The following is a 15,656-nucleotide window of genomic DNA, read 5'->3' as shown; positions in this document are numbered from 1 at the left end:
CCCTAAGCTCAGCAAAAAGGTGGTGGATGTTATCATCACAACAGCCCTGCGAGGCGGAAAAGGCCAAACCAGAAACAGGTTGACTCGGGGTGACGCAAAGCTGCAAAGTTTAACCCGCCCCTCCAATTTGTTGTCCCCCAAATAGTTTGAACCCCTTCCTAATAGTTACTGATCCCGATGAACTGGAGAGGCCCCGTATTGGCTCAGAAAAAAATAAATACATTAAATCCTTCCTTTCCTATTTGCACCCTTAAATCCTCTTGCGGGACCCCAATGGAGACCCTGGATGGCCATAAAGACTAAAACGTGGGTCTGATGGCAAATTGAGCCCAAATGGATTCGGGAGGCGAAAAGGTGGAAGCGGAGGCTGTCTTTCCTTTGGGTTCCTCACGAAAAGGCAGGATTCCCTGGGGGGGAAAAAAACCCACCATTCTGGGAAAGGCAGCAGGAAGAGAGGAGGGCCAGAGGTGAGATGGATCCACTCCCTAAAAGAAGCCATAACTTTTCAGGTTGCAAGATCTGAGCAGGGCTGCTCCGGGCTGGACATTTTAGAGAGCGCTCCTTCATAGAGTCGGCAAGTATCTTTCCGAGTGAAAACTTGGAAAGATTGAGCACCCGCCCTTACACCGCCCATGTTGCCTCCCCGGAAATTGGGAGATTATACGCGGCCGTGCGTTTTTGGCTCCCGTGACCCGAATTTCAGGGACCCAGCCCCCGGAATGAAACCCTGCGGTTACCTTGAGGGGAGACGCCGGCATCCCAGAGGAGGAAGAGAAGCAGGAAAAGGCAGGGTTTCACTCTGGACATTTCCTCGGCCAGCGGTTTTCGGATGAAGATGGAGAAGCCGGACCACCCGGGCACAAAGATTTTGGGACCCTGAGATCCGGCCGCCCTCGTCTCTCTCTCTCTAGACAGGTGGCTTCTAAACTGGAGATTGGAATGGATGGAGAGACCTATATAAGATATTTTTTCACCCACCCACCCCCATCAGCTCTGGACTTTATTGGTTTTTAATGGCAAATCCTTGACGGGCGAAATAAGAGCCGCACAGAGAACGGGAGCAAAGCTGGAAAAAAATCTCAGGGATTTTTAAATTTTTTTTTCTTAAAAAAGAGAGCAAGCGAAAATGTTATTATTATTATTTTTGGGAGAGCTTCAACAGTAGCCTTCAGAGTTCGAGGCTGCTAAAATTGGACCGCCTTCGGGAGAAGGAAGGAGAGGCAATAAAACCGATGATGAGGTCATTGCGGAGCAAAGTCCAGGATGACTGTGGTTTTACAAAAAAATATTAAAATAAAATAAAAAAATAAAACCCAACCAGCATCCTTTCTTTGGGAAGAGGTGGGTTTGGGGTCGTGGAGAGCCACCGGCGTTTATGTACTGGCCATAAACACCAGCCACCCCTGGCAGATGTTCAGGTGGCCTGTAGCAAAGGGCAAACTCGGTTCTCCTGCCCATGTGCAGAGTGTACCGTCGACGAGACAGGAGCCGGAATCCACTTGATGGCCGGTCACTGAATTAGAAAGCACCGCCGTAGTCTTACCTAGGCTTATTGATTTGAATCTTCCAGAAATAAAATCAACAGAAATAAATAGTGATTTTAATTGATGATGATGATGATGATGATGATGATGATGATGATGATGATGATGATGATGATGATGATGATGTTGTAGATCAAGTGGCTCTAACCAGTCCATGGCACTGCCTAGAAGCTTTTTTTTTTTTTACTTCTGCAAGGGTTAAATCACACCCCCTAAAGGGGGGCATTTGTGTTTTTCTTGCTTATGGTGACCTTTTCCCTTCCAGCACGAGAATCCTTCAAAGACCTTGGTCCCAAGCCCTCCGACTTGCAATGAAAGCCTGTATTTACCTCCCGAGGGCCAATTGCAACCTGCCGGCATGCTCAGTATCCACCTGCAAACGGAGGCAAGGTTGCCCTCAAGTAAGCAAACTTCTTTTATTGTCTAAGGCAGCTTCGCTTCCAACAGTGAAGCTGACTTCGAACTCTTCATTCCTTGAACCCGCCTCGCTCCCATCCCTGGGACTTTTTATTCCACCACTGGTCCAGATCTTCAAGGAAGCCCCAACTCAATGCGGCTCCGATCCTGCCCCCCCCCCCAAATCTCCAGCCCAGCCTTATACTCCTATTTTTATTCTTCCGTGTCCTCTCTTGCTCTCAGTAGGGAACTTTGCAAAGTTGAAAAGGTGAAGGAATGAGTTTCTTTTATGATTCAATATCCGGAAATTTCTCGAGATGCCCCGGGGCAACGCAGCTAACCTATTTTTCTGTGCACCTCCCCACCCCCTCACTAGTGAGTGGGTTAAAGCTTTTTGGTTTGAACCTGCTTCTTTCTCGAACGGTAACTTTACTTCACCCTCTTTTTAGAAGATATTCTCCCCCCTTTCTCATCACACCTGCTTATTCACAAATCTCATAAAAGAAAACACAGGATCAACACCATGGGTTTGGAAAAAAAAACACCACTGGTCCCAATACCTCCTGTCAAATAGAAAGGGAAGTTACAGAGGCAGTGACAGATTTTACTTTCTTGGGCTCCATGATCACTGCAGATGGGGACAGCAGCCACGAAATTAAAAGATGCCTGCTTCTTGGGAGGCAAGCAATGAGAAACCAAGGTCTGCATCGTCAAAGCTATAGTTTTTCCTGTAGTGATGTATGGAAGTGAGAGCTGGACCATAAAGGCTGATCGCCGAAGAATTGATGCTTTTGAATTTTGGTGCTGGAGGAGGCTCTTGAGAGTCCCCTGGACTGCAAGGAGAACAAACCTATCCGTTCAGAAGGAAATTAACCCTGAGTGCTCCCTGGAAGGACAGGTTCTGAAGCTGAGGCTCCAATCCTTTGGCCGTCTCATGAGAAGAGAAGACTCCCTGGAAAAGACCCTGATGTTGGGAAAGTGTGAAGGCAGGAAGAGAAGAGGACAACAGAGGATGGGATGGCTGGACAGGGTCACAGAAGCGACCAACATGAATTTGACTCAACTCCGGGAGGCGGTGAAAGACAGGGGGGCCTGGCATGCTCTGGTCCATGGGGTCACGAAGAGTCGGGCACGGCTTAATGACTAAACAGCAGCAACAACAACAACAACAACAAGGAAATGCCACCATCTGTTTCCCTGTAGTGGCCCGTTCTGGTAATGACATTGCAGAAATGCATTTTTTTTAAAGCGAACACAAATACATGGCATGGTCTCTGGCTCCCTCTTATGGGCAGGTCTGATAATTTCACCTTTAGAAATTCATATTTCAAGGACTTTTCTTTTAATATTTTTAATATTTTCAGACTGTGAATAAGGGAATCAGTGGATACAGATCCCACGGATATGGGCTTCCTACTGTGTCAAATATTCTAGAACACATATATTCGAGTTGGGGCTTTATTTTGACCCACGCCACGTGGGGGGGGCTGCCTTTGAAAAGGGCGTGCAAACTGGGAAACGAGAAGAAAGTCATTGAAAAGTAGTGAGCAGCGCATCGAGTAATTTTTTGAATGGCGGGATGAGTAACAAGAAGAGGGTGTTTTTTCAAAATAACTTCGGAGGATCTGCTCCCCCAGCACCTTCCCTCGAAGAGACACAAAAATCACAAAAGTCACGAAAGTCATTTAAAAAGGCATTTTCGCTTCAAAGGAATAATTTCGTTTCCAGATCCCGTAGCTTGTGCCACGGATGATTTCACTGCAGGAGTGACAAGGCTGGTGCGGGATGCCACCCTTGGGCTAACACAATTACCATATTTTTCCATGTATAAGACTATACTTTCGTCTAAAATCTTTAGACTAAAAATTGAGGGTCATCTTAAACACGGAAGTAAGCTGAGGAGAGAAAAAACAAGTGGAGGGGAAAGCAGGGATCGAAGCGATCCTGCAGTGCTTTGATCCCTTTCCCCCTACACTTGCTAAACTACACTTAGATTTCTTAATTTTGGGTTAGAAAAGTGGGGGGGGTCTTATACATGAAGGCGTCTTATACATGAAAAATACGGTACTTTGTTAGGTACCAGTTTCAGGACCCCCTGAAAAGGGGGTGAGCGAGTTTTCCCCGAGCCCGCCTGCCTCTCCAAATCTACCCTTTAAAAATAACACAGGAAACACAATCACAGCCTTCAGCTACGGTATTTACATTCCACGAGAGAAGGGATTTTGTTAATTAATACCCTTTTTCTTACGGTGGGAGGGAAAGATGGCTTGTCATGAAGGACCTCCCTATCCGCAGGGATTTGTTTCAAACCCCCACCCCCGTCCCACAGATTTTTAATATTTTCCAAACTGCAGATAAGTGAATCAGCAGATAACGATCCTGCAGATACGGGGGTCCCACTGTAAATGGCCAGTCTTGTTATTTGAAATCAGGGAGACATGGATGGGGTGGGCTTAACAGATTGCTCTCCACTCCCCCCCCCTTTAAAGCGAAATGACGCATTCTGTGCCAGGGTATTCTGGCATATTGAGTTCAAACTTCTTCTGGATGTCATAAGGAAGGAAGCGCCCTGCCACCAGGTGATGCTTGCCCATGAATCGGGTGGCGCACTGCTTGGGTGCGGCCAAGGAGACCAAGACATCCGGGCTGATCCCGTCGCTGCTGCCGGTCTCAGCGTCCCATCCTACACAAAGGGAGAAAACAGAGAATTTGGGCCCAATCACGAGAAAGCTGGGATTCTCTGGAAAAAGACAATAACGCTGAGAAAAGTGGAAAGGCCGCAGGGAAAGAAGCGGACCTGATGTGAGATGAATTAACTCCCTAAATGAAGCCACAATGTGAGTCTAACAGGAGCTGAGCTGTGGAGGACGGGGGCTTTTCAAGACCGCTCGTTCATGAACCGAAGGTGACTTGACGGCACAGAACTACAACTCCCAGAAATCACCCTGTGGCTTTTCTACAGGGAAGACAGGAAGCCAAGGTCGGAGAAGGCCGTGCACTCTCCAAGTGAGGCCTGGTTCCAAGGTGAGCCAAATTTAGGCCTCCGTCGTCTGCCAGTCCCCCCCGCAATTTGACCTGGTGAATCCTCGGTATATTCTGGGACGTCGGCGCCCAAGGAAACAAGAAACGGTGCACCTTTTCAAATTAGCAAGACGCTAGTCCTCGTGAGTCTCACCCCAGGGCCCATTTTCCACAGGAAGAAAAGAAGCTGTCTTCTAGCTTCTCTACGCCTGACACTGCTGTGCTTCAGGGTTTTAAGCCAGGATCCTTTCCCGGGATGGTGAAACGAGCCCCCTTTTTCCTCCCTTCCCTTGCCTCCGAGTGTTGCTTCTTCTTCCACGGAGGAAATTCCTCTCTTGATGGTGAAACCAGGCTCCCGCGCGCTCGCACCTCCCCAGACGCCTCACGGCGCGTTTAAGCATGACCTCATGTCTCCGCTCGACGACGCCTCCGGAGAACAGGCCTGGCTTTCCAAAGGTGCCTCTCTCCGAGAGGCGGCTCCGGTGTGTGCCAGAGATGGGATTTTGGGGCCATGCCATCAGACAAACATCTCTCCCAGTGAGTCAGCTCGGTTCAAGCTTGGCCACCGAGATGCCAGCCTTGAATGGGCGGAAAGGGGCGTGTGTGGCTTTCCTGGCGCATCATGTGCACTCCCCCCCAAAAAAACACACTGGGGTAGCAAATTATTCATCTTCCACCTTTCAAACCTTGCACCACACCTGTCAATCTGTCAAAGAACCCCCGGTCCCACCTGGATAAAAGCAAAAAATAATAATAATAATAATAATTCTCACTTCCCTCCTCCTTTCCTTTCTTCTAACTTTTTAAAAAGCGCGCAGAAGCATCAATACAGTGTTCCAGACCACTGGTTGAGGTCTCTGGCAAGGTTGGGAGTTCGAATCCCCCCATCAAGCCTCCTGAACAGGGCCTGGACTGGATGATTGATATAGGATCGCTTCAGGCTCTGGCGTTCTAAGGTTATTATTATTATTATAACAACACAACACCTTGTATTTTTAGAAGGCATGCAAGGTTTTAAAGACAAAACACAAGGTTTTGCCACTTTGCTGCAGAGCAGAAGGGCCTGTCCTTGCCATCAATGCATGAGCATGAAAAATTGCACAGCTGGTACCTGTTTTTTTTATCCCTTCAGTGTGTTAGGAACATCATCTCTCATCATGGTGAGACATTTCTGTCTTTTTTTACAAATATTGTCATTCTTCTTTACAGTTATGCTTTAAGGATGCCAAGAAAAATAAACCAAGCATTCTCAGTAAGACCTCTTGTGTTCATGAGGGATTGGTTCCAAGCCCTCCGTGGATACAAAAAACGTGGATAATAGCAAACCCTATACATAGCATGGTCTCTGGCTCCCTCTAGTAGCTAGTTTGGTAATTACATTGTGGAAATTTGTATTTCTATTTTTTTTTCTTTTAATATTTTTAATATTTTTCAGACAGCAAATAAGTGGAACTACAGACACTGATTTTCTGGCAAAAGGGGTCCTCCTGTATTAAGAACCGATCATTGTACGGGTGCACTTTACACATTTCCTGCTACGGTAAAGGTAAAACTGAAATGCAGGAAAAGGCACATGCAACAGACGCCCTATGAATGCTATCAGTTTTTTGGTGCATGCGCACTGGTAGTGATTCATGCACAATCCACGCACATGATTAACTGCCCTCTGTTTGCGCCACAAGCGGAGAGATCACACAGAATTCTGCCAGTATGGCATTTATGAATGCACCGACTGGCTCCCAGCTGGCTGACCGTCCCTGGCACCCTAGAAGAGGATGTCAGGGGGCACCGGAGAAGCTGAGTCATGTTCGGAGCGAAACCCGCACTCAGTTGGGGATGAAAAAGAGGCAGTACAGGGACAGAGGGCTGAACCGGAAAGGGCAACCGGTTTAAGGGAAGCCATACCAGATGGGACGTCTAAGCTGATCAGAGGGACCTGGATTTGCTTGAGGGTGGCCAAGATGGTGCAGTACGGTTCCAGCAGCTCGCCCAGACTGGCCTCCACACCAAGGATGGCGTCCACCACAAGGTTGTATGCGTCACTGATTAACTGAACCTGCCAGGGGATTTAAAAAAATAGAGAAATATGGGGCTGTAGACTAGATATTCAAAACATCCCCTTTTTCTGCTGGTCTGGGGATTCTGGGGAATGTAGCTCCCCCCTCCCAAAAACACCCATTTCTAAAAACTAGGTTCCTTGCGTCTATGTCTGGGAGGTGCATGCAAGAGGTGAAAAGCGTAATCTTATGAGTTTACACATTGAGGATGCTTTGTGAGAGGGTTGTCGATGTGAAAGATGCACCGAACAGGGCAGGGCCAGCTACTTGAAGTGCAAACAGCTGTAAATATGGAGAACCAGGCGGGAAAAAGTACAACGGTTTAGTCAAAAGGGGCCAAACTAAGTGCATGAGAGTAACTGCATCAATAATCAAGGAAGGCTAGGATAGATTCGTAAAACGACTAACCAAACTCCAGGCAAAAAGTTTCTGAAACACCACAGAAGCGGGAGGCTTCAAAGACCATCAAGGAGAGGGAGGGGGGAAAAAAACCTCATTAGATTTGGAGAAACACGGGGTGGGGGGAACCCAAATGAGATAAGTTTTAATGGGTTATTATATTTGCTCACCTCCGTTGGCAGATAGGACAGAAAGGGGATGTCCATTTTCTCGCACTGCGTGGTAAAATCGCGATAAAGGGGATTTGAAGACCTCTTGGGGTAGAAAATGGTTGGTTCATATTCCTGGAAAGGGAAAGGAGAGCGAAAGGTTTAGTAAGAGGAAGGACTCTTGGCCATATTAATACACAAGGCATAGTGGGTCGGCTGTACTGGGGCTGGCATGCTCCAGAGGGCACAGACTACAACTCCCATTGTTCCCAACTAAAGACCCCTTCAGTGGAAAAAGGCAGACAAGTCTCTGTTTAAATTTGCCCCAAGGCATCTCACAATAGTTCAGAGCTACGACTGGGGGCCAAAAAAATTACAGAAGGAACCCCCTCATCTGTGAGATCAGTATCCACTGATTCACTTATCCACAGTGTGAAAATATTAAAAGAAAAATACCCAATATTTAATGATGCAGTTATGAGAACTGGTCTCTAGAGGGCTCCAGAGACCATGCTCTGTGTAGAGCATTTGCAATTTAAAATAGTGTTTGCTATCATCGGCATTTTTCAGCATCCACGGGGGGGTTTGGAATGAATCTCCTATAGATATGGGGGTTCTACTCTATTTCTTGATGTTGGGGCCCCTGCATGATTATGGGAGTTGTAGTGAGAATGAAAACAAAGGCCATTTCCTTGGCCAACTCAAGAGGTTCTCAACGCAGCCCCATTAAATGAGATTTATTGTGCAAAGGGGGGGAGATACGTACGAACACACGTAGATGCCGGGCGCACACCAGGCCGATGGCCCCGTTCTGTTCACAGCCGCACACCACTAGAAGCGTCGGCTGCTTCTTTAGCAGAGACGGCCGGGGGAAAACCTGGAAGGAAAGTCCACAAAGGAAAGATACAAAGGAAGGGGGGGGAAAATCCAGCAATGTGTGGGGTTGTGTTTTTGTTTTTTACAAGTTCCAGATTGGTTCCACCACGGAAAATGTTCACCATCACGTTTTTTATTCTGCTTAAAAACGGTGTGGCCGTGACGGTTCCAAAACGAGGCCCCGTAGACTTTTAACTCGATCCCACAAATGCAGAAAGACCGGCGGAAAGATGCTCGGCCACGGGAGCGCGAATTACGGGCTCTATTTAACGTCCGTTTCTGGCTTCGGGTGGCAGGGTTGAGCAAACGGCGCTCGCTTTTTCAAAATTAGCCTCCAAATCCTCACGCCCCAAGCAAGTCACTCGATCTTGTTAATATGATGGACGCCGAAGCCAAGCGGAAAATTAATGGGATGTAAAAGCTGGCCGTTGTGAGGCCGCTTCTGAATTTCTGGAGGTGGAGCCGAGTTGGCGTCTCCTCAACGCTGTGGGGTCACGTTCCTACAAGTCTGTGTGGTAAACCTGGAAGTAGGCCGAAAACCCCCTTAACGCCACTAAACGGCAACCTGGTAGTGTCCAAAATGAACGGGTGGAGGAAAAGCTGGCGGGAAAACCTAAGCTCCTCTGAGCAACACCAAAAAGAACCATAAATATAAATATAATATATAAAAAATTAGCAGCTACCGAATGACTATAAATCAATGGCCTGGCTGAGTCCTCTTTTTTTCCCCCAGTGGGATGAAGAAAATGTGACTCTGAATTCCCCGCCCTGATGAATCCTCCAGATGCTTTGGACTACAAAGCCTAGGAGCGCCTGTCTGCCTGGAGAACAGGGGATGATGGGAGGCGTTGGACAGCCTCCCCCCACCTGGCTTATCACCTTCAATTGGAAGAGGGGATTTGTGTGCATTAATTGACAGCCCGGAGGATGTCAATTTAAAACCCCACCTCGGCTTTGTGCCATTTTCTGTGGCTAATGTGATCGCTTCTAATAGGGACATCTCTTTTTTTGGATTACAGTTCCCATAATTCTCCTCCCCAGGCTCAGGCCTTGCAGGCACCTAACTCCTGCTCACTTGGAGAGAAGGCCCAGCTGGCAGGCTTTGCGCCTCAGGAGGCCCAAATTGCTATTCGAAAAGGAAGCCAGCAGGATGGGTGTCTGGAGAAGCTTCCATTTTGAATGGGAAAGATGTTTGTATTTTTAGTGGGGGACTTCTAGTGGGTGGGGAGTGTTTGGGGAATGTCATGTGTGTGCATGTGTCTGGTCTCTGGGTGTCTGTGAATTTCGTTGTATGGGTATACTGTATATATACTTACAATGACAATAAATTATGATGATGATGATGATGATGATGATGATGATGATGATGATGATGATGATGATGATGATGAAAGTCAGGGTTTGATTCCAATTCCAGATGGGTTAGGAATCCGCTCCAGGATTTACCATGCACTTTACCGAGATGGCATCTGAAGGGCTGAAACTCAGATAGATGTCAGCACCCCAGAAAGCTCCTCCTGTACAGTGTAAATGAAACCCCGGTGTGGATTCAGATCCTCCCTGGAATCAGGAACCATGAGCCTCCTCAGACCAAAACAGAATACAGTAGGACTCCCTGTATCCATGGGATATCGGTTCCAAGCCCCCTGGAGGTGTTGAGGTTTCCAACATCTGGGGTTTTCAACATCTGGGGGGTGTTGAAAACCCCAGATAATAGCAAGCGCTATTAGAATAGCAATGTCTCCCTCCAGAGGCCAGTTCTGGTAATGACACCGTGAAAGGTGTTTTTCTAGAGCAAACCCTTTACATTTGTTTATGGTCTTTGGTTCCCTCTAGTGTCCAGTTCTGATAACTACATTGTAGAAAGTTATCTTTCTGGGATTTTTTTTCTTTTAATGTTTTTAAATATTTTCAGATAACTGAAAGTGCAGATCTGGGTCTCATGGCTACGGAGGCCCTACCCTATATACAAGACATGGCTCTTTGGATTATATTGAGCCTCTCTGGGGTTCCTCGCTCCCAAATCGGAAAACTCACCTTGGCAATCGCCATGGCGCAGGCGTGGCCCCAGATTTCAATCAGCTGCTGTGGCCCAAACCGAAATTCCTCCAGGAGCTCCTTTTCAATTGCTTTCGCTTCGGCTCTACTGCAATGAGAGGAAGGGACAGAAAAGGGGAGAAGAACAGGGTGGGAATCATCGCCCTCCTCTCCCCTCGCCAGAAACATCCCCTCGCACAGACCTCTTGGTTCAAAAGCACTGACATTCTTAGTAATGAAGCCTCCATGTTCCGAAGCAGTCTAGCTCAAAGGTGCCACCGCTTCACATTGCAATCTCTTTTTACACAAGAACCTATGAAGAGCCCTGTGCAGGATCAGGCCAAGGGCCCATCTCGTCCAGCTTCCTATATCTCACAGTGACCCCCCCACCAGATGCCTCTGGGAGCCCACGACCGGTCTTGGATGGGGCCAAAACTCGGAATCCTTTCCTAGCCTTAAAGTTGGAAAGGGTTCATCATCCCCCCCCCCCCCGTTTTAAACGTGATTTGGCAGAACGGGTGGAGGACGAGTTCCATTTTGCTCTTAAAAAGCCTTTGGCAGGACTTTTAGAATAACTCCCCCCCCCCAAAAAAAAACCCACACACATATAAAAAGTCGTTAAAAATGAGGAGGAAACCAACATTTCAAAACTCAGACCCATTTCTGAGAAACCGGGTTTTTGGGAGCGCCATGTGTCACGAACGACGGGTCTGAGGTTTCGGTCACGTCTCTGGAGAGGTGCATGCAGGAAAGAATTTGGAAACCAGTTGTGGGTCCCCCCCCCCCATAAAACCGGAGCCCCATTTCTTCTCCAGGGCAGGTCCGGGACAACGATCTCCCGGGCCAACCCCCTCAACCCACCTAGAGCGCCGACCCTCCGAGGAAGGCTCGCCCCAGGCTTTGAGAAGAAATTTGGTGGTTTGTGAGCAGGAAGGTTAACATACGATTAGACAATAAAAGAGCAAAGAGGTAGTGGGTGCCCTTTCCATTGGCTTGGGTTTATCTCTGTCTGTTCCCTCACTGGAAAGAAGAGGGAAGAGAAATGTCAAGACAAAGCCCTGGTTGTTTAATTCCTGGCACGGAGTCCCCCCAAAAAGCCCTGGAACGAGTTGTAAGGACAGAGGAAAAGATGGGGTAGTATAAATGGGAGAAGGGAGGCCAAAATTATTCCCATATGTGGCCCAATGGATGAGAAAAACAGTGTTCGAGAGGGAAACAGTCCGGGAGAACCTGTCGTTCTTCACGCCTCCGTTTTTTTTTTCTTTTCGGTCTGCGGGGAGGCCATTTGGCAAAAAAGCAACCCCCTGAAGACACAAAAAAAGACACTCAAATTCAATTCAGGTGGTGTGTGTGTGTGTGTGTGTGTGTCAATGACTCAGACTCCCAACTCAGAACTCACCCACCCCTCCCATTTTTCAGGGGAGAAAAAGCTTGTCTTTCATAGGAACTCGAACTTGGTACCCAAGACTCGAACTCGGGACTCAGACCCAATGTTCCTGCCTCTCACTCTTGCGGTATCTTTAACACTCAGAGGTGGCTAGATCTGTTGCTGGAGGCCGGCGGTCTGGTTGGGCACGAGATTAATCGGGTCAAAACCGGAGATGGGGGTCTTGGCTTTCCTTTTTGACTTTTGCCAGCCGAAACGCAAAAATTCATCCAACAGGTAGAGCGCGAGACTCAGGCGAGGGGTGGGAGGAGTGGGGTGGCCAGGCCAAAGGATCCCCGTGGGACATTCCCACATTGTGAGGGCACATCTCACGGTTTGCGGGAATGCAGTGCCATGACCAAAATCCACAAATATTAAAACTTGCTTCTAACTGGCTTTCTAGATCAAGGGGCCCCATGATCAGGCCCCCCAAAACCTTCCAGGAAACTCTGAGTCCCCCACAGAAAAATGTCACTTCTAAATTTGAAGGGGAGAAAACCTGGCTCTGTGACCTATTTTTAAGAGAACATTGATGATCCCTGGGCACATTCCAGGATTATCCATTCACTTGTTCCCGTTGGGGGAGAAAAAGTAAACTTCTCAGACCCACCAAGAAACGGCAAGTCCAGGATGAACGCAAATCTCGTCAGTTCTGGATGAAAAAAAATGGATTTTGGGGGTTTGAAGGCCAGAGAACAAGGGTGGCAAAAATCCGGATATTCACACCGGGGGGAAAAAAAATCTCCAGTGGATTCTAAGTTGTTCCTACAGCCAGCTTCGCCATTTTCTCTCTTCACCGGGCCCCAAAAGTGTCTTTTCCGAAAGATAAGAATTCCAGTTTCGCTTGGCTTTGGACGCCGTTGCCCAAGTAACGACGGTGGAGAGAATCGGCCAGCTCCGAACAATACGACAATACATGGACAGATCCGGGGCAGAGAGCTGGGGGGGGGGGGCAGGCGGTGTAAGAGAACATTGAAGCTTCATTGTTATTCTAGGGAGCGACGGGTGCTCTCGGCGGCCGGATCAAACCCCCCCTCCCCCAAATCATGCAGGTACCGACACTGGTCGGATTCGGATTTTTCCAAAATCTCCCTAGTTCTAAAGCAAGGCTCCTCAGCTGGGATCCAAAATAACTGTTAAAAGAGAAAGCAACCAAATAGCAACAGGTTTCCTGAGCATGCACTGAGTGCACGGAACAAGTATCTCAGTTGTTTTGCTCTCTGAATTCTGGCTCCGTGAAGTGTGAAATGCTGCATTGTGTCTTTTCAGATCATCTCTGGGTGTGTCTTTTCTCTCCCTAGAAAGGCACCCCCAACCTAAATTTTCCTAAGCATATTAATTTTCACCCCCCCAAACGTTTTCGGGCTGTTTTTTTTTACCGATGACCTTGTGACCTTCTGATACCCAGCTGAGTTATCTTTTTTTTTTTTTTAAAAAAATTCTGCCTTGCAAAATTTAAGATGATTTTCAAATCTTCCCGTCCAGGCCTCTCTCTAAAATATTTGTTTTTTCTTTTTTAAAACGCAGGTGATTTATTTATTTTAAATGCAAACACATCTCAGACACCCAGGGGTTTCCGAAATTTTTTTTTTCCTGTTTAAGTCCGCGTCGCCAGGGGACAAAAGGCTGGCGAAATGCTGGATCTGGCCGCACAGATCCAGCCGCACCATTAAGCCACGCGACATAACCACCCCGGGAAGCCGATTTTTGAAGGCCACGGAAGAAAACATCCACCATTCAACAGCAGAATGACAGATCCAGGAGGGACCCTGTCCATCCTCCAGGCCAGCCCCTGTCAGGGCCAGAGGATTCGAACTCCAAACCCTCAGGCTCCGTAGCCGGAGATCTGATCCGCTGAGCCATGCAGAAATTCTTTAATATGTTTATTGGAGTCGTTTTATGTACCCCTTCGGAGAGGTATTTGGGTCAGTTTTTCTACTTTGTACACAAGAACCTTGGCGGTGAACATTTCAGGGTCCCCCCCGCCCCCCGGTGAGGGAAGGCTTTTACTGCTTGGCCTCAGGCGGCAGATTTTCTTGGGATGGCCCCCAACACCTTCCCTCTTTCAAGACAACTAAGGGAATTATAGGAAGGGAAGTTAGCTTTCCATTCCCGTTGTCACATACATTGCATTCAAGACTGAGCTCTGCGGTCACCATGGAGACCCAGCCTCAACAGGTACACGGATCTGTGCAGGCGTGCAAATGGAGTCACGATTCGCACAACTCCCCCGTCCTGTCACGAAAGGAGGGGGCGGCGGGCCATCTTTTCACCAACGGGGTTGGCCCTCCTGCCCTCCCGTCTCTCAAGTCACGGGAACGGCCAAACCCTCCCTGATCTAAAGGTCTGGATTTTCCCCACAGCAAAAAAAAACACTCATGAGTTGATTTCATTTATTCCTGCCTTTTTCCCCCACCCCCTCCAACATCTCATACACAGCTTTTCCCAGTCCATTTCGCTGGCAAAAACGAGCCTGCAAGGGAGATGAAGCCGTGACTTGTGGCTTCCTTTAGTGAATCCGTCCATCTCATAATTTGGTCTTCCTCTTCTCCTACTGCCTCCCACTTTCTCCAATATTTTTGTCTCTTCCGGGGATTCCTGCCTTCTCAGGATGCGTCCAGGTAGGACCGGCCGGGTTTCATTCTTTTTGCCTCCAGAGTTCAGGCCTCATTTGATCCCAGACTCGCTGTTTCGGATCATCTCTATTTCTGTTTAATTTCCATACCTCTCTCTCTCTCTCTCCAGAGAGAGGCAGATTTATGTCCCCGACGCAGCCGTAAAATTAAGGTCCCACCATAACGGGCCATAATATAAATCCAGCTCGCTGATCAAGCGCCAGAAAAGAGTCAAGGTCAAAATTTGGGTTCCGAGTTCATCTGTGTTTGGAAGGCCTGGGAACCGTATTTCCGTGTTTCTATCCGGGGGGTTCTCCTTCTAGTCTCTTTTGGGGGGGAATCTTTCACCCCCCTGCCCACCAGATGGCTCAGTTCATCAGCCCGCCTCGCCGTCCTTCCCGCGCTCCCTCCTTTCCGACGCCCACTTGCACAAACCCATTGCTCAGCCGCGCATCACCAAGGCTGCGCTTGGATCTCCGGATAAAATAACCCCACTGGGGAGTTTGGTTGCTGAGAAACAGATGTTCAACAGGGGTGGGGGTCCTTGGGGGGGCCGGCTAGGGAGACACGACGCTGTGGATTCAACCCTCCCGGATGTTCTGCTGGCGAGGAGCGCAGGCACCTGTTTGGGAAGGAAAACATGGCAACCCCTGCTACTTACCTTAGGTAACGGAGCGGCTGGATCGCTTTTTTGCTGTGAGATGAGTTGAAGATGGATTTCTCCATGGCGTGGATGGGGAGAAAAAGCGTTTCGTCTCCCCCCGTTCCCTCTGGACTGTGCCTAGGGACAACGTGGCCCCCCCTGGCCCCCCAAGAAACACTTCCTATCCACTTGATTCTGCTTACAGAGGAAAACAAGAGGGCGAGGATTAATGAGATGATAAATTTAGACAAGCGGGGTGGGGGGTGAACACCCGTCTCTTCTTGGCTGGCACCGGAGCGTAGAGGAGTGGATTGGTCGCTTCCCTGGAAAAACTAGGAAAGTGGGGGGTCACGGGGAAAAACCATCTCCGGCACCCAATGGAAAAAGAGGGGAGGGGAACAGTTTTAACCCTTCCTGCCCCCCCCCCACGATGAGTAAGGCACGAGAGGGATCTCGCACATTCACAGAGAAAGAGGCGGTGGGTGAAAAAGTG

At 48.4% G+C, this 15,656-nt stretch overlaps 1 protein-coding gene across 3 annotated transcripts; it reads right to left on the bottom strand.

Moving 5' to 3' along the window:
- Positions 1–3,275: 3,275 nt before the first annotated feature.
- On the bottom strand, positions 3,276–15,656 carry YJEFN3 (YjeF N-terminal domain containing 3). Of its 3 annotated transcripts, none has more exons than XM_072978097.2 (6): positions 15,182–15,656; positions 10,480–10,588; positions 8,333–8,443; positions 7,588–7,701; positions 6,867–7,017; positions 3,276–4,623 (listed from the first exon to the last, which is right to left on the bottom strand). In XM_072978097.2, the coding sequence occupies exons 1-6, from the start codon at positions 15,244–15,246 to the stop codon at positions 4,424–4,426; spliced, it is 750 nt and encodes a 249-aa protein (XP_072834198.2). In that variant the 5' UTR covers positions 15,247–15,656; the 3' UTR covers positions 3,276–4,423. The 3 variants fall into 3 exon arrangements, with proteins under 3 accessions (XP_072834198.2, XP_078234966.1, XP_072834199.2); XM_078378840.1 differs by having other exon boundaries at positions 8,333–8,416; positions 15,182–15,491; XM_072978098.2 differs by lacking the exon at positions 15,182–15,656 and adding an exon at positions 11,121–11,391.

This window comes from Pogona vitticeps, chromosome 7 (assembly GCF_051106095.1).
Source record: "Pogona vitticeps strain Pit_001003342236 chromosome 7, PviZW2.1, whole genome shotgun sequence".
In the NCBI taxonomy this organism is placed as follows: Eukaryota; Metazoa; Chordata; class Lepidosauria; order Squamata; family Agamidae; genus Pogona; species Pogona vitticeps.
This window is presented reverse-complemented; position numbering and strand designations above follow the sequence as displayed.